At 42.3% G+C, this 25667-nt stretch overlaps 2 protein-coding genes across 5 annotated transcripts in view; one reads left to right on the forward strand and one right to left on the reverse strand.

The window, feature by feature from the left end:
* kank3 (KN motif and ankyrin repeat domains 3) overlaps window positions 1–10956 on the forward strand; it is an 86922-nt gene extending 75966 nt beyond the window's left edge. For 2 of the 3 annotated variants that reach the window (XM_078555810.1, XM_078555811.1), the window contains exons 9-11: window positions 2017–2217; window positions 8530–8625; window positions 10694–10956. In XM_078555810.1, coding sequence (XP_078411936.1) covers window positions 2017–2217; window positions 8530–8625; window positions 10694–10705 — 309 coding nt within the window. In that variant the 3' untranslated portion in view covers window positions 10706–10956. The remainder of the gene's footprint in view (window positions 1–2016; window positions 2218–8529; window positions 8626–10693) is intronic. The other variant, XM_078555812.1, reaches the window with a different exon arrangement.
* Window positions 10957–17312: 6356 nt separating this feature from the next.
* LOC144688832 (small ribosomal subunit protein eS28) lies at window positions 17313–25651 on the reverse strand. 2 transcript variants are annotated; one of them, XM_078555813.1, is made up of 4 exons: window positions 25415–25651; window positions 24340–24387; window positions 23355–23480; window positions 17313–17418 (listed from the first exon to the last, which is right to left on the reverse strand). In XM_078555813.1, exons 1-3 carry the CDS (start codon window positions 25451–25453, stop codon window positions 23358–23360), a joined length of 210 nt encoding a protein of 69 aa, XP_078411939.1. In that variant the 5' UTR covers window positions 25454–25651; the 3' UTR covers window positions 17313–17418; window positions 23355–23357. The 2 variants fall into 2 exon arrangements, with proteins under 2 accessions (XP_078411939.1, XP_078411941.1); XM_078555815.1 differs by lacking the exon at window positions 17313–17418 and having other exon boundaries at window positions 23352–23480; window positions 25415–25520.
* Between the last annotated feature and the right edge of the window lie 16 nt (window positions 25652–25667).

The following is a 25667-nucleotide window of genomic DNA, read 5'->3' on the forward strand; positions in this document are numbered from 1 at the left end:
AAAATCGGGTTCTCTCAGGGGTTATTGATCATGGGAAACTATTTGAATAGAAGATTACTGATATCATTAGTGATTCCTCTGGAGCTGCACAGGGGGAGGTTGGGAGGCCCGAGTAATCCATTCTCAGACGGTCCAAATCCTCCTTTATCTCCATTTCCAATTGAATGATCATTCCTCCATGTGTTGTTCAGGACCTGCCTGTGCAACTGGGTTGTAACCTTGTTGGTGACTCTCCAGCCAAGGTCAGGGCGTCTGGATGCACGGAGAATTCTGTTCACTCCTTTCCCTCAGCTGTTCATTCAGAGCCCACGGGACTGAGTGTAGTGACACTCCCAGGGAAAGTTTTTGTTGTGACATTCCGGAGGTGTGACACAATGATGCCATTCCTTCGTCGTCAATGATTCAAATCCTGGAACTCCCTCCTCACAGCACTGAGGCAGCACCTACCGTCTCCTCCTTGGACAGTCCCTCAGGATCGAGGATGACTTGCGTCCACTCCAGTTCCATGGATCCTGCGATGGCAGATAAGCCCAACATGCAATCCGCAGACTCTGCCACATGCTGGAAGTACCTATACCACACAGCCTGCTGTGGTTCAAGAAGATGGTTCACCAGCAACTTCTCAAGAGATGGACAATAAATGGCAGCCTTGTCAGCAATGGCCACATCCTGAGAACAATTAAAAAATATCAACATGATGCCCTGGGATTTAGTATCTGCAGATTGTTTACCATCCATCTTGATCATGGTGCACACAGGTGCCTTATAAACTGAGAACCCATTCAATCACAGTTCGACTCATAGGAAATTCTATTTATTGTTGATATCTGGTCACTTTGATTTTTATTTACTGCGAACTTGTTTTTCGCCGGATGACAGAGAATATACTTTACAGTTTGCTATACTGTCACAAACACCATTTGGTTTTGGATGAATAGAAAACGCTAACCAGAGACTTTGTCCTGGGCCCTCTGAAATTACAATGAGTGCTGGATGGCATCAGCCAATCGCTAGTTGCTTCACGTCTGAAGGAATTTCAGGATGTTATTGTGTTCCATTGATAAACTTGCTCCCAAAGAAAGAAACTCTGTTTTTGTGCATCACCTGTTTTATCTTCAAAGGGTGCAATACCCCCCCCTCCCCGGTCAACAAACATCCCACATATTATAGAATCGTGTGGTTGCTGACAGCCAGTTGCAGTTGCCAGAGATTCCATTGATTTCCATTGTTGCTGGCTGAACTTCAAAGGCATGGAAGTATATCTCCAAGTTTATCAGTTCCTCTGAGGCCATCTAGATAGGAGCTGGAGACTACAACACAATTTCATGTAACCAAGAGCCTTACAGGCCTAAGTTCAGCATTAGTGAATGAATAACATTAGTCGGAGTTGAAATTCAAGTTCAGCAAAGGCTTAAAACAGGAAGTAGTTGATCTCTTGCCTGTTCCTTATACACTGTCAATAGAGATATAAATTAATTGTTTTTGGATTGAGGGGTTGTAAGTAAACTCTAAATTACTACTTATCATCTGTGCTGTGGTTCACAGACTGAGCTACAGTCCGACTGTTTTTACTACCACCTTCCTAAAGTATAAGAGACCACGGATGGTCTGTGCCCTATCCAGTTGGCTAAATAATTCAGAAAACTGGAATAAAAACAGAAAATGCTGGAAATACTCAACAAGTCAGGCAGCACCTGTGGAGAGAGAAATAGGGTTAGCGTTTCAGGATGATGACCTTTCATTCGAGTTCAGGCCATCAACCTGAAACGTTAACTCTGTTTCCCTCTCCACAGATGCTGTCTGTCCTGCCGTAACTAAATACAGTCACTGGTTTATGTTTGGTTCCTGGGCATCGCTACATTGCCAGATATTTTGCAGGTAAGCTCACACTTGGGTTTGTAGGGAGGGAATTCTCACTTATGAGGCTGATGCTCAAAGCCTGGTTCAAGGGAAGAGATGGAGGTGAAACCCAAACATGTAGAACAAAACTGAAAAATGTCTTTTGTTCTCCCCTAGGCGGGTCAGACAGCCTTGATGCTGGCTGTCAGCCACGGACGTATTGAGATGGTGAAAGCCTTGCTGGACTGTGGAGCTGATGTTAACAGTCAGGACAACGAGGGCTCCACTGCGCTGATGTGTGCCTGTGAGCATGGACGTGTGGAGATTGTGAAAGTCCTCCTGGCACAGCCAGACTGCAACATCTCCTTGAGCGATAATGTAGGTTTTAGCTGCGGCCATCGGACAGATTTGTCACTGCACCTTATTGTTCCTGAAGCAGAAACAAACCAAAAATAACGCGATTGGCTGAAAAGTCCTTTCCGTGTAAAAATGTCCCTTCGCCACCGACGCACAATAGTATCAGTGTGTACCATCTACAAGATGCACCAAGACTCCTTAGACAGCACCTTCCAAACTCACGACCCACTACCACCTAGAAAGACAAGGGCAGCAGCAACATGGGAATACCACCACCTGGAGGTTCCCCTCCAAGTCACTGAACATCCTGACTTGGAAATATATCACCGTTCCTTCACTGTCGCTGGGTCAAAATCCTGGAACTCCCTCCCTAACAGCACTGTGGGTGTACCTACACCACATGGACTGCAGCGGTTCAGGAAGGCAGCTCACCACCACCTTCTCAGGGGCAACTAGGGCTGGACAATAAATGCTGGCCCAGCTAGGGAAGCCCACGTTCCCTGAATGAATAAAAACTGACTCTCATCGATTGGCAGCGATGGGTGTGTCTCATTTGCATAATTTCAGCGAGTTTAATGATTGTTGACAGGCAATGGGATGGAAAATCTAGCAGGGTGAAGGGATTCAGTGATAGCTTAGACCAGTTTACCATTCTTAATAAAACTACATCCACTTACCACTCTTAAATACATCAAGAAACGCATTTTAATGGAAAAAGAACAATTCTGCTGGTTCATGTGTGTGATTATACAAAGGAATTTAGCTGAAACCTAACCAGGAACTCTACCCATTGACTGGCTGATGTCTCTGTTCAGTGATGGATTATGCTGGGAGAGTGGGGACACCTGCAGGCTTTTGGCAGTACAGCAGCTGCTGGTAATTTTAATTCAGAGTTGCTTTTCATGCCATCAGTAAGTGCTGGCAAAGCAAAGAAATTGCATTGCTAGTAACTGGACAGACAGACATAATCCTGCAGATAGAATAACACAACTCAGACAGAGTGTCATGTATTAACTCTTTAATTAATAAAACAATCTGCTAACATTGAATGAATGAAATGAAAGTTGCCATAGTCCCAGAGGGCCATAGGCTGCTCTCTCACCAGAGAGACGACTGGTGGTGAGTTTAACCTGAGGGTCACCACACTTCAGGCAAGGGGCAAGGTTGAGAAGGTGGGGCCTTCATGGATGACCTCAGCCAGTACAGGAATTGAACCTGCACTGTTGGTGTCACTCTGCATCTCAAACCAGCTATTCAGCCAACTAAGCTAACTGACCCAATTAGTGACTGTGTTTTTAGGACTCCAACACTTTTCCTTTAGCTGATACGAGCATACCTCTAGTAACCCATCTGTGCTCGCAATCTCATCTGAATGTTGGTGTCTTTAACTTCAATGGTAAATAAATAAGTGAACTAGAAGTATATTCTTCATAAATAAATGATTCACATATTTCATAATAAATAGGAGCAGGAGCAGGACAGTCTGCCCTTCGAGTCTGCTCTGCTATCCATTAAGATTATGGCTGATCTTTTACTCCAACTCCACCTTCCTGCACGTTCCCCAAATTCTTAGTATCCAAAAACCTATCGGCCTCTGTTTTTAATTTACTAAGTGACTGAGTATCCACAGCCCTCTGGGATAGACAATTCCACGGATTCACAATCCTTTCGAGAAATTTCTCCTCTTGCCAGTCCTAAATGATCGACCACTTATTCCGAAACTGTGCCCTCAACCCAAGGGAGATATCTTAACCAACATCTCACCTGTCACACCCCTTAAGAATGAGATCACCTGTCATTCTTCTAAACTCTTGGGAATATAGGCCCGAATGCCCAATCTTTCCTCATAGAACAATCCCCTTAGTCCAGTGAACCTGTTGCACTCTCTCCAAGGCAAGTATATCCATCTTTAGCTAAGGAGATGAAAACTGTAAACAGTGTTCCTGGTGTGGTCTCACCAAGGCTCTATAAGACTTAACTCTTAAACTCCCATCCCTTTGTAATAAAAGCTACATACCATTTTCTTTCCAAATTGCTTGATGTACCTACATGAGAACTTTCTGTAATTCATGTACAAGGACAATCAGATCCCTTGGAATACCAACATTTCCCAGTCTCTCACCATTTAAATAATACTCTGCTTTTCCAACAAAACTGGATAACTTCACACTTTTTCGTGTTATATTCCATCTGCCATGTTCTTGACCACTCATTTAACGTATCTATATCCATTTGCAGCCTCTTTGTGTCCACCTCACAGCTTACTTAGCCATCTAACTTTGTATTATCAGCAAACTTAGATACATTACACTTGGTCACCTCATCTAAGTCATGAAGAAAGATTGTAAATAGCTGAGTCTCTGCACGAATTCTTGTGGTAGCCCACTAGTTATAATTCACCAATTTGAAAATGTCCCGTTTATTCCTACTCTTTGTTTTCTATCCATTTATTAATCCTCAATCCAAGCCAATATGACATATGGCATATATTTCCCTCAATCACCTGAGCCTTAATCTTGTGTAACAGTCTCTTGTGTGGCACCTCATTGAATACTTTGTGAAAATTCAAATACACTTCATCCATTGGTTCCCCTTAGCTACTCTGCAGGTACAACTTCAAAACACTCAAAAAATAGATTTTTCAGACAGATTCATCTGCAGAAATCTATGTTGACTCTGCTCAATCACGTTATGTTTTCTAAGTGCTCTGTTATCAAATCCCTATGTATAGATTCTAGCATTTTGCTTACTACTATGTCAGGCTAGCTGATCTTTAAATTGTCTGTTTTCTGTCTTCCTTCTTTCTTAAATATCAAGGTCCTATTTGTTAACTTCCAATCCACAGATAGGGTGTTAGAGGAACCCTCGAAGATCAAAACCAATGCATCTATTATCTCTGTAGCCACCTCTTTTAAAACCCTAGGATGAGGGGGGTTGTTGGCTTTTAGTCCCATTAATTTCTCCAATACTATTTCTTTATTAATATTAATTTCTTTAAATTCTCAGTCTCACTGGACCCTTGGTTCCCCATTCTTTCAAGAATGTATTTTGTTTATTCTACCAGAAAGACACATACAAAGTATTTGTTCAGCATCTCTGCCATTTCCTTAATCTCCATTATAATTTCACCCATCACTATTTCTAAGGAAGCCATATTTACTTTTGCTAATCTCTTCCATTTTACTTCCCTGTAGATGTTTTTAAAATCTGTTTTACTGCTCTTGCAAGTTTATTCTCATATTACATTATCTCTTTCTTTATCAATTTGTTTTTCATCCTTTTGCTGAATCCTAAAACCCGCCCAGGCCTCAGGCTAACTACTCTTTTTGGCAACATTATAATCCTTTCTTCTAATTCTATCTTTAACCTCTCGTTAGCCATGATTGGATCACATTTCGTATGGGATATTTATTCCCTAAGGGAATGTATATTCATTGTGAACTAAGAATTCATTCTTTAAAAGCTTGCCGTTGCTTATCTATCACCATATCTTTTAATCTAGTTTCCCAATCTAACTTAACCAACTCGTCAGTCATACCAACATAATTTGCTTTGTTCATAATTAGCATCCTAGTTTTAGACTTAACTAAAGCACACTCAGGAGGTGTCGTGGCACAGCGATAGTGCCCCTACCTCTGAGCCAAAAGCTCTGGGTTCAAGTCCTACTTCAGGACTTGATGCCTATGAAAGGTGTGTGCATAGTGTGACCAAACAGGTTGATTATCAGCCTGTAAATCCTTCCAATATGCCTGATAGCAGGCAGTAAAGAGTGGGAGAATTTCCTGATCAGCCAAATTGCAGCAGGCAATGGTAAGCTGTTGAATTACTTTGCCAAGCATGATCATGGACCAATCCAATCTTAGGGCATGGTACCTGGAGGAGGAAGAAAGCACACTCAAACTCAGTAACAGATTATATCATATTATGATCACTCTTCCCAAGAGGCTCCTTTATTACAGGATTATTAATTAACCCTATCTCATTGCACAGTACTAGATCTAAAATAGCCTGTTCCCTGATTAGTTCCTTGACAAACTGATCTAGAAAACTGAATGCCACTAACTTCTCCTCCACACCTTTTGCTGTGTTACTTCTTACTTGGATTTGCTACTTCATTCAAAACTTCTGAGATAGTAAATATTGACAGCATGGATGCTGGCTGCCCCTCAAACACGCACCTACATTTTTCCTGCTTGGGGAATCACTGAACTGATTTCACAGGTCGCGAATGAAGCGTTAAATTAAAATGTAACAGGGGAAGGTGACACATTCAGTCCAGGCACATGCATTGTCATAGATTCATCCCAACACTGGGAGATAAATAATCAGTGGTAAAACATCCAAAAATAGAAAGCTCTGAAAAGTTTCTGCAACCTCAACTAACTGGTGCCTCAGACCAATTTGGTTTGGTGCTCATTTACATGGTAATCATCAACCCCCAGGGAAAAAATGGAGGTTATGGTGGCTGGGGAGATTTGAAAGTGCACATGGTCCCTGTATGGTGCAGGAAGATGCTGCATAACTCAAATGTGAATCAACAGATCACACTCACCTCGCACTCTAATGTGCTATTAGACCCTGCAGAGAAATCTCATCCTCCCTCAGCTTTCATTCTCATTGCAGCTGACCCATAGATGGATGTAGCTACATTATTAATGTATTATATCATTATGCCATAATTGGAACTGTTGGGTATATAATATAAACAATATACATTGTGCAGTCCTGAAGCATATCACAGAAAATTTCAACACAGAGGGAAGTGATATGTCCCATTGTATCTGTGCTAGCTATCTATTAGAACAGTTCAATATGAGTCCCATTGCTTTACTCTCTCCCTTTAGTTCTGGATCTTTCTCTACCTCAAATATTTGTTCTATTTTCCCTTAATAGAGGCAACGATCCTTGCATCAACCACTCTTGGGAGGCAAAGCATTCCAGACTCCAGCAATGCTCAATGTCTCCTCACTCTGAGTAACAATTTTAAATTGATTGCCTACGGTTACTGACATCTATAACTGCATATAGTATTCTTAGAGTTGCTTAACCAACCAGAATTAGTTAGTAGTCCTTCCCTATTATCAAAACCCTTCATAACTTTCCTCTTGTGAATATCTCTTCAACCTTCCTTTAAATTAGTCTAATAATCTCAAAATCTCAAGACTCCTCTAATAACCAAATGTTCTCATCCCTTGTGAACTACACAGTACACTCTATGATGGGAGCCCAAACCCTTCACACTTGATTCTTAACTCTTAATATATCCTAGCCAATATTTTGCACACATTTATTGCTCTTTACGCATACTCCACCTCCCTGTTAATAAAACCCAAAATGTTGCTGGTCTTTTTGTGGCTTTTATCAACCTGCACTGTGCCACTTTCAGGAAGTGATGTATTTGAAACCAGGCCCCACTCTGGTGCAGGGAGTTCAATTCATGTTTATGTAATTTTTTTATACTTAAGATTATTATTGTCTCCCCAGCCCTCCTGGACTTTGCAGCTATTTTAATTTACTGGGTTTGGCAGAAATATGGAAAGGAACTAAAACAAAAATACACCAGGTTCATACACATCTGGAAAGGAAACGGGCACATTAGAAACATAGAAACTAGGAGCAGGAGTAGGCCATTCGGCCCTTCGAACCTGCTCCACCATTCATTATGATCATGGCTGATCATCCAACTCAATAACCTGCTCCCGCTTTCTCCCCATACCCTTTGATCCCTTTCACCCCAAGAGCTATATCTAACTCCTTCTTGAAAACATACAATGTTTTGGTCTCAGCTACTTTCTGTGGTAACGAATTCCACAGGCTCACAATTCTCTGGGTGAAGAAATTTCTCCTCATCTCAGTCCTAAATGGTCTACCCCATATCCTCAGACTGTGACCCCTGGTTCTGGACTCCCCCACCATCGGGAACATCCTTCCTGCATCTACCCTGTCTAGTACTGTGAGAATTTTATAGGTTTCTATGAGATCCCCCCTCATTCTTCTGAACTCCAGCAAATATAATCCTAATCAACTCAATCTCTCCTCATATGTCAGTCGCCAAACCCAGGAATCAGTCAGGTAAACCTTCGCTGCACTCCTGCATTAATAGCTTCTTAATTAGTAAGTTGGGTCAGGAATGCTGATGCTTATCACTGAGTTAATGGGGTTAGTAGTTTGTGGACATGATTTTTAAAAGCATGCCTGGCTTTCACCTCCTGCCCTTTCACTTATCTTCAGTTGCCCAGTTCTCTGGAGCTGATACATTAAGCTGTCTTGTAGATGCCGACAGAACTGTGGGCAAAGTGGTAACTATAGCTGTTGTTCTCTGTATCTCCACAGGATGGCAGTAATGCACTGTCTGTAGCCCTGGAAACCAGTAACAAAGACATCGCAGTCTTACTCTATGCGCACATGAACTTCAAGCCACCATCATTGGTCTGTACAAATATTGTTACTCATCATTTTAACAGTATTGGGAGTGGGGGTGCTATTGTTCTAATTTTGTATATTACTTTCCCTCATGTAACCCTGCGGAGAAGGTCTGCTTTGCCTGACTGAACCCTGCTCCCTGATTTCAGTGAAAACTGTCCTGGAGCAGGTAACAAACAGCTTACCTGGAGTAATTTGTGCTCGAGACCTGGAAATCACTGAGCGAACCTCAGTCATGTGCTGCTTAAGACAACATTGGGTACCTAACATGTCAAAACATCACTAGTGTAAAAGCAAAATACTGTGGATGCTGGAAATATTAAAAATAGAGAAACAACCTTTGAAAGATTATTGACCTGAAACATTAACTCTGTTTCTAACTCCACCAATACTGCCAGATGTATTATTTCCAACATTTTCTGTGTTTTTATGTTAAATCATCTGTTTCCACCTCTGACATACTGCAGCATGAATGTATTAAATACTTTTGATCCGATTTTTAAATATTTGCCTTCCTCCTATTGGCTCCTTGTCTAATCCTTGTACCCATCTCCCACTGAATAATTTGTTCCGTGCTCTGTTACGCCTGTATAGCCCCAGCGTAGCCATAGCTTCCCTGTGGCAGACACTGGTCAGTGAGACACTGTCTCAGATACCAGTAATGAGTTTTGTACCGCAGTGTTTGGAGCATACATGAAACAAGACTGTTCCCTCATTCATACCAGGCTCCCAACTACCATTGACAACCTTGTCACAGGGCAACTAGGTGGTAGCCATGGTTCAGTTGGTCGCACTCTCCCCACTGAGTCAGAAGGTTGTGGGTTCAAGTCCCATTCCAGAGATTATCAGGCACTGCCAGGCAATGACCATCTCCAACAAGAGAGAATCTAAGCATCACCCCTTGACATTCAATGGCATTATCATCACTGGATCTCCCACTATCACCATCCTGGGGGTCACCATTGACCAGAAACTGAACTGGACTAGCCATGTAAATACTGTGACTACAAGAGCAGGTCAGAGGCTAGGAATCCTGTGGTGAGTAACTCACCTCCTGACTCCCCAAAGCCTGTCCACCATGTATAAGGCACAAGTCAGGAATGTGATAAAATACTCTCCACTTGCCTGGATGAGTGCAGCCCCCACAACACCAAAGAAGCTTGACACTGTCCAGGACAAAGCAACCTGCTTGATTGGCACCCCATCCACAAATATTCACTCATTCCACCACCAATGCACAGTGGCAGCAGTGTGTACCATCTACAAGATGCACTGCAGAAACTCACCAAGTCTCCTTAGGTAGCACCTTCCAAACTCACAACCACTACCATCTAGAAGGACAAGGGCAACAGACACATGGGAACACCACCACCTGGAAGTTCCCCTCCAAGCCACTCACCATCCTGACTTGGAAATATATCGCTGTTCCTTCACTGTCACTGGGACAAGGTCCTGGAACTCCCTCCCTAACAGCACTGTCGGTGTACTTACACCATGTCGACTGCAGCGGTTCAAGAAGGCAGCTCCCTACCACCTTCTCAAGGGCAATTAGGGATGGGCAATAAATGCTGGCCTTGCCAGTGATACCCACATCCTAGAAATGAATTTTAAAATATCCAGGCTGACAGTGCAGTAGTCCATCAGTACTGCACTGGAGTGTCAGGGGCGCTCTCTTTCAGGTGAGATGTCTGTCCTCTCAATGCAGTAAAAGAGCAGTAAAAGTCACTGATTGAAAAAGGGCATGGGGGTTTTCCCTTGTGCCAGGGCCAATACTAATCACTCAATATCCAGATGATCTGGTCATTTATTTACTTGCTGTTTTTGGGACCTTGCTGTGCGCAGATGGGCTGCTACATTTCCTACAAAACTGCAAAAGTCTGGAAAGAACTTTGGGGGCATCCTGAGGTTTTGAAAGGCACAATATAAATGTAATAATTGTTCTTTGTGGGAGCATTTTCCATCAGTTTCATTGTGACTGTTTAATCCATAGTTACACAGGGGCTACAATGGGAAGCTGCTGCAATGCCTGACTTGGGGTGAACTGTGTTTTAATCAAGATATTTTCTATTTTCAGGACACTCCATAGTCTGGTGACCACTGCAACCCAGGACATAGAGCTCAAAGCCAGGATCTTCATTCCTGTCCTGCAGTATTCTTCCTGTACAAATTATTTTTTTAACAGATGTTCTTTTCAGTACATGCAGTGGTAGTTGATTATACACAATGTATTGCTGAGCTGTTCTCTGCCATTCTATTGCCAGTCTCCTGCTTTTTTTTTTAAATCTATTGTATGGGAAGCAAAAAATTGTATTTTACATAAAACATTTTTAAACCTTTCCTGCAATTGTTGCAAAATCAGAATTCTCTGCAATTCTTACCTATTGTTTTGTTTTACTTTAAATCTCTGTGTGACAGAGTCCCTGCAGATATTGCTAGCCTGAGGTTGTACATCACCATGTACAAAAGGGATAATCCAGCCAATCTATTCCTTACTGAGTGATCCGAAGCAGTTTAGTGAGGTCTCTCCTCAATCACTGAGGGACAGGACAAATTGAAAAGTAGCCAGCTGAGGAAGAGATTTCAGATGGCAGCATCTTACCCAGGCCCCTGCTTGGGGACAAATACAAAGTATTTCAAAATATCCAGCGGATGGGTTAAAAAAAAGATAATTGTAACATTTGCACTGATTTTATTCCACTTTTTTTTTTGTTCTTTCAGGGGATGTGGGCAAAGCCAGCGTTTGTTGCCCATCCCTAATTGCCCTTGAATTGAGTGGCTTGCTAGACCATTTCAGAGGGCAGTTAAGAGTCAACCGCATTGCTTTGGGTCTGGAGTCACACATAGGCCAGACTGGGTAAGGATGGCAGATTTTCCTTCCCTGAAGGACATTATTGAACCAGATGGGTTTTGACAACAATCAATGATAGTTTAATTGTCACCATCACTAAATTCCAGATTAATTAATTAACTGAATTCAAATTCCACCAGCTGCCATGGTGGGATTTGAACCCATGTCACCACAGCATTTGCCTAGGCCTCTGGATCACTAGTCTAGTGACATTGCCACGACATCACTGTCTCCCCTTGAATTTAATTTGGTTAGAGTGCACAGGTAAAATTTCAGAACAAGGCACGATATTCCCATCAGGAAATATCAACAATCCTTATGGAATTGGTGTATTCCCGAGCCATGGACAGGGTAGCTCCTAGGTGTAATTTGTGTAGCCTACGCTGGGGAGCATTCCTACAGAGGAGACCTACCTTCCCTGGGGTCGTGACCTTGCTTGCAGTGAAGCATCTTGTAAACATTGCTGGCACAAACCAGCTCCAGCTCTCACTCCTTTTAAAAAGCATGGAAAGGAGATCCGCCCTTTAAGATATTTGGTGATGTCACAGAATTCGGTGCGGGGGGCTATTTGGCTTGTATTGTCTGCAATACCGTGTGATGACGCTTTATTTACATTTTACTAATAACACAGAAATCTGAACAATCTGTCCATTGTTCAAATTACCTATACAATATTACAAGTCAAGTGTACATTGAGCTTCACCAGTACACATTAACATACAAACTAGGAGCAGGAGGAGGCCACTCGGCCCTTCAAGCCTGCTCTGCCATTCATGGCTCATCTGATTGTAGCCTCCCACCTACCCTCGATAGCCGTTCACCCCCTTGTTAATCAAGGATCGATCTAGCTCTGCCTTAAAAATATTCAAAGACTCTTCTTTCACTGCCTTTTGAGGAAGAGAGTTCCAAAGACTCACAACCCTCAGAGAGAAAAATTCTCATTTCTGTCTTAAATGAGAGACCCCTTATTTTTAAACAGTGACCCCCTAGTTCTAGATTCTCTCACAAGAGGAAACATCCTCTCCACATTCACCTTGTCAAGACCCCTCAGGATCTTAAAGGTTTCAATCTTACTCTTCTAAACTCCAGTGGATATAAGCCTAACTGGTCCAACTTTTCCCCATAAGACAACCCACCCATTCCTGGTATTAGTCTAGTAAGCCTTCTCTGAACTGCATCTTACGCATTTACATCTTTCCTTAAATAATGGGACCAATACTGTACACAGTACTCCAGATGTGGTCTCACCAGTGCCCCTGTACAACTGAAGCATAACCCCCCTACTTTTGTATTCAATTCTCCTCACAATAAACAATAATATTCTATTAGCCTTACTTCCTGTGTCACACTTTTATAATGGAAATCCCTAAAAAAAATCACCATGAAATCTCTTTGTGCAATGGAAAATTCATTTCATTAGGCAATGAATGAAGCAAATCACAAAATATATCTGAAAATTTCCATAAAACATTTCATTCAGTACTGAAATTTCTCATGCTTATAAAGGCTTTAAAACAAAATATAAATTAGAATTTACCAGGGGCAGGAGTAGGCCTTACAGCCCTTCGAACCTGCTCGACCATTCTTTCTCAACTCCACTTTCTGCTCCCCATATCCTTCGGTTTCCCGAGATATCAAAAATCTGTCTGTTTCGGTCTTAAATCAGCGATGGAGCATCCACTGCATTCTGAGGTAGAGAATTTCAAAGATTCACAACCCTCTGAGTGATGACATTTCTCCTCATCTCAGCCCTAAATGATTGGCCTCCTTACTCTGAGGCTGTGCTTCCATGTTCTAGATCCCCCAGCCAGGGGAAACAACCTCTCGGTCTACCATCAAGAATCTAATGTTTCTGTGTGATTGCCTCTCACCTTCTAAACTCCAAAGTGTACAGGCCCCATTTATTTAGCCACTCATCATAGGACAACCCTCTCATGGCATTCAATTATCCCTTGTGCCCAATTTAATAGTTTTACTTCAAAGGTCTCAAATTGCGTCAAACGTTTAGCATAATACTTCTGTCCTTATAAAACTGTGATTCACCGTGGGCAACATCACAGGACATCAGCAAATATATTTTCTAAAAAGGTTCCGATGCTTCACATTTCAAAGCCTCACACAGCAAACAATCTTTACGAAAAGAGAAGGAAACCTCATCATTTTTCTTTAGGCCTTAGGAAGAGCCAAGGATTTACAATCATCTGCGTTCTTCCAGAGAAATACCCTCTAACTTCTGCCTGTGCCTAATGAGCAGTTGTCTGTAACATGAACTTTGTTGTGTGCCTACTTCCCATAATTAGACCTGTGGCCTGAAAGTGATGGCCTAATTACACCTCAGCAGCAGAGGAATGCATTGGGTATTGCACGGTATTGTTTTTGTCTTTCTATATGCACATAAGAGAATCTCCTACAACATCATCTGTGTACCATCTACAAGATGCGCTGCAATAACTCACCAAGACTCCTTACTCAGCACCTTCCAAACCCACGACCACTACCATCTAAAAGGACAAGGGCAGCAGACACATGGGAAAACCACCACCTGGAAGTTCCCCCCCAAGACACTCACCATCCTGACTTGGAAATTTATCGCCGTTCCTTCACTGTCGCTTGGTAAAAATCCTGTAATTCCCTAACAGCACCGTGGGTGTGCGTACACCACATGGACTGCAGCGGTTTAAAGTGGCAGCTCACCACCACCTTCTCAAGAGCAATTAGGGATGGGCAATAAATGGTCTAGCCAGCAATACCCACATCCCATGAATGAATAAAAAAAATCATTGCCCAAGAGGTATCAAAGTAGCATTTAAACAACCAAGGAGCCCTAACAAAATTGGAAGTCAATTGGAATCAGGAGGAAAACTTTCCACTGCTCATTACTAGCACAAAAGATGATGGTTGTGGCTGTTGGTGGCCAATCATCGCTGCAGGAATTTCTCATGATAGTGTCCTAGCCTCAGCCATATTCAGCTGCATCATCAGTAACCTTCCAGCTAACATAAGGTCAGAAGTTGGGATGGTGGTTGATGATTGCACTGTTCGGTACCATTCAAGACTCCAGGTACTGAAGCAGTCATATCCATATGCAGAAAGACAACATTCAGGTTTGAGCTGATAAGTGGCAAGTAACATTCACACAGTGCAAGTGCCAGGCAATGATAATCTCCAACAAGAGAGAACCTAACCATCTCCCTTGAGATGTCATTACTATTACTGAATATCCCACCATCAATATCCTGGGGGTTATTAATGACCACAAACATAACTGGACCAGCCATATAAACACTGGCTACAAGAGCAGGGAGGCTGAGTTCTCTGGTGAGTAACTCATCTCCTGTTGCCCCAAAGCCTGTCCACCAACTACGAGGTGCAAGTCAGGAGTGTGATGAAATACTCTCCACTTGCCTGGATGAGTGTGACTCCAACACTCAAGTAGCTGGACACCATTCAGGACAAAGCAGACCGCTTGATCAGCACTTCATACCACACCTCTCTGCCACCAATGCAGTTTAAGCAGCGTACACAATCTACAAGATGCACTGGAGCAACTAACCAAGGCTCCTTCGACAGCACCTTCCAAATCCACAATCGCTACCACTTAGAAGCAGGGCAGCAGATGCATGGGGACATCATCACCTGCAAGTTCCCCCTCAAGCACACCATCTGGGCTTGGAACTATATCACCGTTCCTTCTGTCACTGGGTCAAAATCCCAGAACTCCCTTACAGCAGTGTGGGTGTACCAATACCACATGGACTGCAGCAGTTCAAGGAGGCAGTTCACCACCACCAACTTAAAGAGTAATTAGGGACGGTCAATAAATGTTGGCCTTGTGAGCCAACACTAACATCAGCACCAGGTAAGGGATGGAAGGGTAGAAGCCACATCTTTATGGAAGATGAGATTCGCCAAAGCAGAAAATCTTTTTCTTTTGACACATCCTCTGCACTTCTGAATGTTATCAATTTATTAGATGACAGTGGTCATTACACTAAAAGTGGGGCAGGCTATCTGCATGAGTGGAAAGAATTTCTGACAAAGTGGAGATTTCCTTCAGATGTTAAATACTGGAATAATTTGTCAGTTTTTAATATTGGAGAATGACAAGTTCAGAGCAGGGAAATTGGGATACTGCATCTCTACCAAAGCTCAATACTGGAAGCATTGCTACCTAAGAGTCATTGTGCTGTATTTTGTCAGCTGTAGCCTCTCAATCAGAAAGTTGAAGGTTGCAATCCTACTCCAGGGTTACGCATAAAATTCTAGGTGATGACAGTGAGGGAGTGTTGCTCTGTTGGGGGACGTTGTCTTTTAGATGTTAAATTTAGGTTGCATGTGCCCTCTCATGGCACGCCATCGCTTATTTTGCAAGGGAGTTATACCCAGGATCCTGGCTATTTATCCTCAATCAACATCACCAAGATTATTTGGTCATTTCTCTCTCACTGCTGTTTGTGGGAGCTTGCTATATATAACCTGGCTGCAGTGTTTTCTACATTACAACCAATGAAATGTAGCTGCTGTTGTAAAGTGTTTTGGTGAGGTTATGAAAAGCATTCTAAATGCAAGTCTTCTTACTAATCGAGTCAATTAGGATTATATTCGCTGGAGTTCAGAATGAGGGGGCATCTCAGAAACCTATAAAATTCTAACAGGACTAGACAGGGTGGATGCAGGAGGGATGTTCCCGATGGTGGGGGAGTCCAGAACCAGGAGTCACAGTCTGAGGATACGGGGTAGACCATTTAGGACTGAGATGAGGAGAAATTTCTTCACCCAGAAAGTGATGAGCCTGTGAAATTTGCTTCCACAGAAAGTAGTTGAGGCCAAAACATTGTATGTTTTCAAGGAGTTAGATATAGCTCTTGGGGCGAAAGGGATCAAAGGATATGGGGAGAAATTGGGAGCAGGCTATTGAGCTGGATGATCAGCCATTATAATGAATGGCACAGCAGGCTCAAAGGACTGAATGGCCTACTCCTGCTCCTATTTTCTATGTTTCAGTATTGGGGCCAGAGTCTAGTAGTTTTGTTGTGAAGGGTACCCCAGGAGAATGGGACCTCTTCACCACATTTCCACCTGTCAAGCTCCTCTCCAACCTTTTTGCACCCACCTCATTTTGTGCCAGGAGGAATCCATTGCCCCATCAATTCCCCTACTAACTCTCATGGAAACCATCTCTTGATCACCTCACAGGGGCAACATGAAACAAAACCCCTGCTTGATCTTTAGGAGCTTCTAAGTGTAAAGGAGAAAAGCCAAAGAGATAAAGAAATTAATAAAAGTAATTCATTTGACAAATTCTGGTCACAGTTCACTGCTAACAGGCTTAGGGCATAGGCCACAGAATTGGATCCCTTCTGCCTCAGCTCTACTGGACACAATATTGCTGCCTACACAACTGCTGTGTTCTAGGCTGGAGTTTGTCCAGGGCAGATGGGGTAGATCCTAAGCTGAGAAATTTGGCCAGTTGACATGATCTTGCATATAGATATTCCCAGGTCCAATTTTAATAATTCGAGCATTCAGGCTACTAATTTGGCATATGCTATCTATGCTGGCCTAGTAAGTGACCCAGGGCAGGAAACACCTCTTGGTTCCAGAGTAACTCGGCAGTGCTCAAACCCCATAGTGATTTCATTAAGTGCCCAAGTTTTCAAATCAGCCCATTCCAAACAGGAGGGTTTCCTCTTTCCCATGTGATATCCAGGGCTTCTGTAGGTTGTGCATTTTGCCTTTTTTAAAGAAAACCAAGCCATGCTCAAGCATATCTTCATGAACATTTTCCTTCAACAAGCAAAAACTTCAATGAGTAAAAGGAAAAAAATCAGGCTCAGACTCCACATTAAAGATTACTTATAATTTTTATTGTCGCATTTTGTCCAAAAAACAGAAATCGTCCATAACCAAGTACTTCAAAGGTGGCTTCAGCTGGCATCAGTTTTGGCTATCTGCAAAAAAGTTAAAACAAAGTTAAAGATGGAGGATAATGTCATAAAACACAAAGCACCAGTTAATTTCCAGAGGGTTAGGAATAGAATCGAAATGTAGAAAGGTATGTTAAATTTGTATAGAACTTTAATTAGGCCACACTTGGCAATACAACAAAGAGTTTGGTCTTCATATTACAAAAAAAAGTTATAGAGGCACTGGTGAAGTGTAAAAGATTTACTAGAAAATACCAGAACAGAGAGCTTAAAGCTTTCAGGAAAGACAGAACATAGCTTAGGGCCCCTCTCTCTATAAGAGAAGAATGAGGGGTGACCAAAGGGTTTGATAGAGATTAAAGATGCTAGCACAGGGTGGGGGAAAGAGGTCAGAACTAGAGGTCATAAATCTTAGTAGTCATTAGTAAATCCAATAGTAAATTCAGGTGAAGGGTCTTTAACCAGAGGCCAGTTAGAATGTGGAACTCAGCACCACAATGAGCAGCTGAGATGACTTTCATGGATACATTTAAAGGGAAGTTGCATAAATACAAGAGGGTGAAAGGAATTGAGGGATACCTAGATAGGGGTGAAATGAAGGGTGGGAGGCTCATATGGAGCAGAAACACTGAAATCTGCCAAGCCAAATTGGTTTGTGCCATAAATACTATAATATTTATCCACTCAAACATCTCATGCATGTAACTGAATGGGTAAAGAATCTTCATTTATTCATTTCCATAATTGTTAAAAATGATAGTTCCTATATGCCTGGATGGCAAATTGGCTGCTTGTAGCTCCCACCTGAAATCAAAGCTGTTTTCCAAGCATAACTTAGTTTTGTTCATAAACTAGCTTTCAATCAGATGCAGCACTGAGGGGGTACTACATTATCAAATATACAGTAGGGAAGAATTTAAAACTTGAGATTGCAAATCAAAGTCCTTTTGTTTTAAGTTTAGCATCTTTGAGTATTTTTCTGTTTCTGGCACTGTCAAATGTAAGTTGTCACATCAACGTCTGCAACCATCTTCTGACTTTAGTAAGGACAGATCAAAAACAAAAGGCAGAGTTTGCATGTTGTCATATCTGAAACATGTAAAACAACCACACACATCCTCATGCTAGAAAGTTCTTGAACATTGTATGCAGTATTTAAAAACCAAGGTGTCATAACAACTAGGAATTCGCAAATCTAAAATACAAGTCAACAGAACCCAGTTGGATGTTTTACTTTTAAGATTGCCGACTGCAAGTTAACACAATTCGTTGGGAGTTTATCACAAGAGTTTAATAACATGTCCTGAAGCTGGGGATGTGAAAATCAAGCAAAGGAATCAAAGTTTATAACGAATTAGTGATTAAGGGGGCACGCAAAAGTAACTATTCAAGAAACTTCAAATCTCAGGAATTGTTAACTTTATCTCTCAGCAGTGAATAAGGAGATGAACAGTAGAATACAAGTCAGCATAACACTGCAGTTCTAGAATCTGGATTCAAATCTAAGACAGAAAACGCTGTCATCTTTAAAATGGCACACAGGTAGAATGCATATGGATTGCATATGCTCTTGGCATCCTGTGTCAGTAGCTTTCACAAATCGTGTACGATTTAAACAGTACCTCATAGCAGGATTTTCTTTTGCCCCAAGTTCATTTGGGAGCAGATCTGATAATAAAGGCTTTATATTTTTCAGATGCGTCTATAAAATTTACATTGGATTTCTTCTTTAAGGGAGACGTTGGTGCAGTAAGCAATTCAGGAAACATACAACCTGACATTTTCATTGCTGTGCTTGAGTTAAGTTCTTAATTTAGGCTGATTGTGATTTGATTAATAAGGTTTAAATAAGCAATGTAAATTAAGTGCTGCTGCAACACATTTTCCAGAAGTTTAATTAGCTCCAAGAATTTCTGTAGACTGAGATAAAATATCAAAATATTTGACTCATGCTACTTCAAGTGTGCTGATACACATGCTATTGTTGTCAGCTCCCAATGCATAGGAATATACCCCTCCAAACTATTCTGCCATTCAATGGCCTGATCTCTGATCTAATTCCATACACCCATTTTTGCACCATATCCCTTCATACCATTTAGCACCAAATGCCATTTGCAGAAGAGAATTCCAAACTTCTATCACTGTGCAGAGGTGTTCCTTAATTCAAGGTCAGGCTTTTATTTCATTTGACTATGCCCCCTAATCTGAGAATTCCCAACTAAAAATCCTCTCTCCCAATCCAACCCATCTATTCCCCTCAATACCCTGATAACTTTTATCCAAACACCCCATAACCTTCTGAATTCCAGGGAATATAATCCTAATGTGTTTAATTTCTCCTTATAGTTTAACCTCTGGTGTCCAGGTATCATTCTGGTCAATCTACACTGACTCCTCCTGAGGCCAAAAAATCCTCCCCAAAGTGTGGTGCCCATAACTACAATCAGTATTCTAGGTGTGATCTAACCAAAGCTTTGTATACCTGAAGCTGATTGCTAACCCCTTGTATTGCATTCCTCTAGATACCAAGGGCAGCATGCCATTAGCTTTGATTTTCCCTGCCTGTTTATGAAATTTTAATGATCTGTGTACATGGAGCCCCAAGCCTCTTTAGGCCTCCAATGTTTTTAGCTTTTCACCATTTAGAAAGCATCTTGTCCTAGCCTTTTTAAGTTCAAAATAGGTGAACTTACATTTGTCTCCATTGAAATCCCATTTTGTTCTGAAGTTATATTCAACTTGAAACATTAACTGTTTCTCTCTCCTCAAATGCTGCCAGACCTGATGAGTATTTCCAGCACTTTGTTTTTATTTCAGATTTTAAGCATCCGCAGTATTTTGCTGTCACTAAAATCCATGCGCCAGTTTTGCCCATTTACTTTAGCCTATCAATATCTTTGATTTTACACTTCCATTTATGCTTCCTATGAGAGATCAGAAAATTTGGACATGTGGCTTTCTATCCTATTATCTAAGTTATTAATATATGGGATAGTCAAGGCCCCAACACCAATGTTTGCAGGACACCACTAGTCACATCCTGCCAACTGAGTGTATTTGCCCATTATCCCTACAGTTTCCTGTAACAGAGCCAGTCTTCATTTCCATGAGCTTCAGTTTTATTTAATAGTCTCTTTTGAGGGACTTCATCAAATGCCTCTGGAAGTCTCTAACATTTGCAGACAATCCCTGTCCATTACTTCAGTTACTTCTTCAAAAAAATTCAATTAGGTTCAGATTTTCACTCTACAAATCGATGCTGCTTCTTTCTGATCAGCTGAAAATTTTCAGGATGTTCAGTCACCCTATCTTTATAGGTTCTAGCCATTTCACCACACTAGACATTAGGCTAACTGGTCTACAATGCCCTGCTTTCCCTGTCACCTTTCTGAAGATCTAACGCACAAAGCCTCAAGCAAACAGCTCCTGAGATAAACAAAGAGCTCGCATTTATTTTGCACCTTTACATCCTCGGGATATTCCAAAGCATTTTACAGCAACGAAAATGTCGTCAATATTTTGCAGTCAATTTGTGCACAGCAGTGTCTCAAACGGAGATAACTAACCAGTTAATCTGGACCAGGACACAAGAACTCCAAATTGCTTATCCAAACAGGCACCACGTTATCTGATGGACAAACAGCACTCTCCAAGCATGGCACCCAAAATTAGGTGCTAAAGTAGTATTAAGGCTTGAACCCACAATATTCTAGGGTCAGAGATGTGCCACCACTGAACTAAGTTGACACTTGGTTAGACTGGTTTTGAAAAAGATAAATCCTGCCTTTCTGACCATAACAAAACCGAGTTAGTTAACTCAAGTTGCAGATAGCTACACAAGACCCAGTCATCAGCAGCCAGCACCATTTAACGATGAACACTGCTTGAAAAACAGCTTCAAATTTCAAGAACAAAGCCAGCTACAGCTGATACAAGAGCACAACTGTGTATCACTCCATTATCAACATTTGCTTTTAAATTGTGCAAGTGTCACACTAATGCTGCCATTTTCCAAAGTGCAGCTCTCACTTGGTTGCTGTAAGCAGGCTAAGTCTCAGTTTAAAAAGTCTTCCGACCATCCAATCTCAGCAAATCCCAGCATTTGAAGATCTGGACTTCAGGAACCAGGAGCATTAATACAGTATAAAAGCATAATATTGCGGATGCTGAAAATCTGACAAAAACAGAATACACTGGAAAAACTCAGCAGGTCTGGCAGCATCTGTGGAGAAGGCAACAGATTTAGTGTTTCAACTCCATAACTTTTCTTCAGAGCTGAAGGACACGTGATGGGTTTTACGCTGCTGAAAAGGGGCAGGGGAGCAAAATAGGTCAGGGATAGGTTGGAGGTCAGGAGAGAGAAAATGGCAAAGACGTCATGGAGACAAGACAAAAGGAGTGGTAACAATAGCGTTAAACATTAAAGCAGGTGTTACTAGCAGCATAACGGTCAGATAGCAGAACAAGGATCAGTGCTTTTTGAAAGCAAAACATGAGAACAAGACACAGCCTTGATCTTTGGTTGGGGGTGGAAGAAAGAAAAAAAAAGTTAAACTACAGGACACAGTTCATGGTCTGAAGCTATTGAATTCAGTGTTAAGCCCAGAAGGCTATAAAGTGTCTAATCGGAAGATGAGGTGTTGTTCCTGCAGATGTGTTGGGCTTTACCGAAACATTGTAACAGACCAAAAGAAATGTGAGCATGAGAGCAAGATGGCGAATTGAAATGGTGAGTGACAGGAAAGTCGGGGTCACACTTGCAGACTGAACAAAGGTGCTCCGCAAAGCTCCCAGTCTGCGTTTAATCTCCCCAGTGTAGAGATGACCGCATTGTGAGCGACGAATACAGTAGACTAAATTGAAAGAAGTGCAAGTGAATCGCTGCCTCACCTGGAAGGAGCGTTTGTGGCCTTGGACAGCGAGGAGGTAAAGGGCAGTTGTTACACCTCCTGCAATTGCATGGGAAGATGCAGTGGAAAGGTGTTGGGGGTTGAGAGGAGCAGGCTAGGGTGTCACAGAGGAAACGGTCCCATCAGAACAGATGCGATGAAGATAGAGAAATTGGGAGAATGGGATAGTATTTAACAGGAAGCAGTACATGAGGAGTTGTAGTCAACGTAGCTGTGGAAGTTGCTGGACTTGTAATGAAAATTGGTAGATGGTCTATCACTAGAAATGAAGACAGAGAAGTCAAGGAAGGGAAGTGTCAGAGATGGACCGTGTGAAGGTGAAAAAGGTGGAAATTGAAAGCAAAAGTGATGAACTTTTCCAGGTGCAGACGAGAGCATGAAGCAGTACTGATAGTCATCAATGTACTGAAAGAGTTGTGGGAAAGGGCCTGAGGACTGGAACAAGGAATGTTCCACAAAAAGACAGGCATAACTGGGGCTCATGCAGGCACCCACAGCCACACATATTTGGAGGAAGCGAGTCAAGTTAAAGGAGAAATTGTTCAGTGAGAACAAGTTCAGCCAGGCCGAGGGTGGTGGAGTATGGGGATTTCTAGAACCCCCATTCAAGCAGCGAACCCTCAGACCGCGCTGAAGGATGGAGGTGTAGAGGGATTGGACATCCATAGTAAAGAGAATATGGTGAGGGCTATAAAACTGGAAATTGTTGAAATGACATAGAACACCAGAGGAATCATGAATGTAGGCAGGAAGAGACTGGACAAGGGAAAGAAAATAATAGTCAAGAGAGGAAGAAATGAGCTCAGTGGGGCAGGAACAGGCTGAAACAATGTACTAATGATGAAGATTAATACAGTGTCACATAATATAGTAGTTAAAGATTCTCTCCACAGCATCCCTTCAAGAGAAGAGCATCTGGTCTCCATGCACAGAGGTGGTTGGGAATTTACTGTAGGTACTGTATTAGAATTTAATCTTCATTTCACTACTATGAAAGAATCCAGAGACTGCTACAATGAACACCTTAATTAAATTCCAAGGAATTACCCGTTATCGTAATCTTCTTGCTTCACGCTCAGATTCCAAAAGTGTGAGCACATCTCCCTCACGGACCGGTCCTTTCACATTTCGAATGATGGATCGGTTGCTGTCATCCATAAATTCCACACGGACCTACAGACAGATCGAACTGATTACAACTGAGGGGTTGACAATTTTTACTCGTGGTTCATTTTTCAACAAATTTTGGGGTTCAGCACGTACTGAGCAAGGTCTCAGCCTCTGCTGACGGCAAAGATCCTAAAATAGGATTGGTCAGTTCAGCCCCAATCTGGAAAGCACTTTTGAAAGACCAGAACTCTAGTGAGAAACAGGACATACACATTGGTACAAACATGAGGTTTGAGCAGAGATAACAACCCTTGTTCTTTATATCAGCCTCATGCTATAAGTCCAAGAAAGTTTTAAAGCAGCTGTGCATTTTAACATGACAGCGGCACCAAAGAAGTCTTTGTTTGTGCCCAAATGGCAGATTAACTGGGGATCTGGAAAATAGAGAAACAAATGTACATTTATCTGGGGTCGGAACAGAATCTGATTAGACCCCAGTGAGAGCTTCAGCCCACAGAATTCTGAGGGGAAACTCGGGGTACAGAGCAATCGCAAAACTCGAGCAAAAAGTTTAGCCACCCAACAAAACCCAATAGCCCAATTAAGAAAATTAAAAGTGCCCCTCCCTTTAGGAACAAGAACCACAGCAGACATGTCCACTACAACACACTAGTCAGATTTTTCAGGCCACTGCTCATGAATCTTATGTAGTCTAATTTGGTGTCGGACTAATAGATTAACCTGTGCTTTATGCAAGACAAGGTGTAGGTATTTTTGAGGAGTGAATGCTTGCAGTCTTGTGTTAAACAGATCATTGACCTGATGCATTACAAGCCTTTCTTTTTTTTACACACACACTGCTTTCACATTCCAGTTTTACAAGATACAACAGTAACCATAAACAATAATACAAACTCCTTACCTGAGTACACTGTCCCTGGGATCCTGTCCTTCCAAGAACTTTAGTAACCTATAAACCAAAAAAATAATTTAACAGAGAGCACTTTGTAGCCAACTGTGCACATCAAATGATGTGGACAATCAAGTTTCACTACAAGATATGCAACACTCTACTAAGCATTTTCAAGCATTAAATGGAAAAATTCTCATTGCAGCTTATAAATTCTTTCAACAGCACAGCCTCAACTTCAATACTCCCCATCAATAGCAGAGGCTCAAACTAACATCATTGTAAAATCACTCAAACCTGCCTTCAAATGGCTCCTCAAAATCCCCATTTCAACTCTGGCCACAAGTCAGCTGCCCATTTCCCATTCACAGACATTTTATACAAAATACAGCAGTAATGATTATTGTAAAGGCAGCAAAGGAGGATATAACTTCAGCCCATTCATGGATAAAGTCGATCCCAATACCAAGATCGTAGCATTTGCAGCTTTAAGTATATACTTCATAATGTCAGTTTAAAATTTATATGCAACAACTTCCATAATATATGCCTAAATTTTAAAGATGCTGGAACGTCTGTGTTTTTTATGAAATCAAAGATTATTTAAATAGAACAAATTCATTGCTTCCCCCCTGAACCAAGCGCTTTCTGCTCAGTTGTTCAGAGGCTGCAACTGCCCCGGAGCCAAACCTGGGCCTGTTACCCTCAAAAATTGCCTGTTGAAGCGGAGCACAAACCAGGCCAAAGCCCTTCAGCGAGGCCCAGCATCAGGCAAAAGCAGTAACTCAATCCCGGGACAACAGCCAAGTGCAGTGATAAGCGGGACCGATTGACCGGGGGCGGAGGCCCGCAGAGGAGGCGGCTGGGGAGTCGGTAACCCAGCGGCCCTTCTCACATGAGGCCGATCCGACAGCGGGGCCTCCTCCTCCTCCTCCCCGCTCCCCCCCCTCCCCAGCCCCGCGGCCTCTGGCTCCCCCTGAAGCCGGTTTGACGGGCGGCACAGATGCTCCGTGTTGAGGGGGAGGCTATTCCCCAGCTCCCTGCGGTTACAACGAGCAGACAGCGCGGTCTGAAGCCCCGGCTTTACCCGGGCCAGTTTGACGGTCTGAGTCCGTGGACCCTCCATGATGGCGGCGGCGTAGGAAAAGGAGCACGTGGGCTGCGCGGCCTCTATTTATAGACAAACCTAAACCGCCCATTTAACCCCCCCCCCCACCCCCCGGGGAAAAATTCCCCCTGTAAATATTTTATATTTTAACAATCCGCGCGGACACGCCGTCAAATTCAGTTTAAATTTAAAATAAACTTTAAAAAAAAACTGGCCGTTTTTCCCAGAATTC

The sequence above is a fragment of the Cetorhinus maximus genome, chromosome 13, assembly GCF_964194155.1.
Source record: "Cetorhinus maximus chromosome 13, sCetMax3.hap1.1, whole genome shotgun sequence".
Taxonomy (NCBI): Eukaryota; Metazoa; Chordata; class Chondrichthyes; order Lamniformes; family Cetorhinidae; genus Cetorhinus; species Cetorhinus maximus.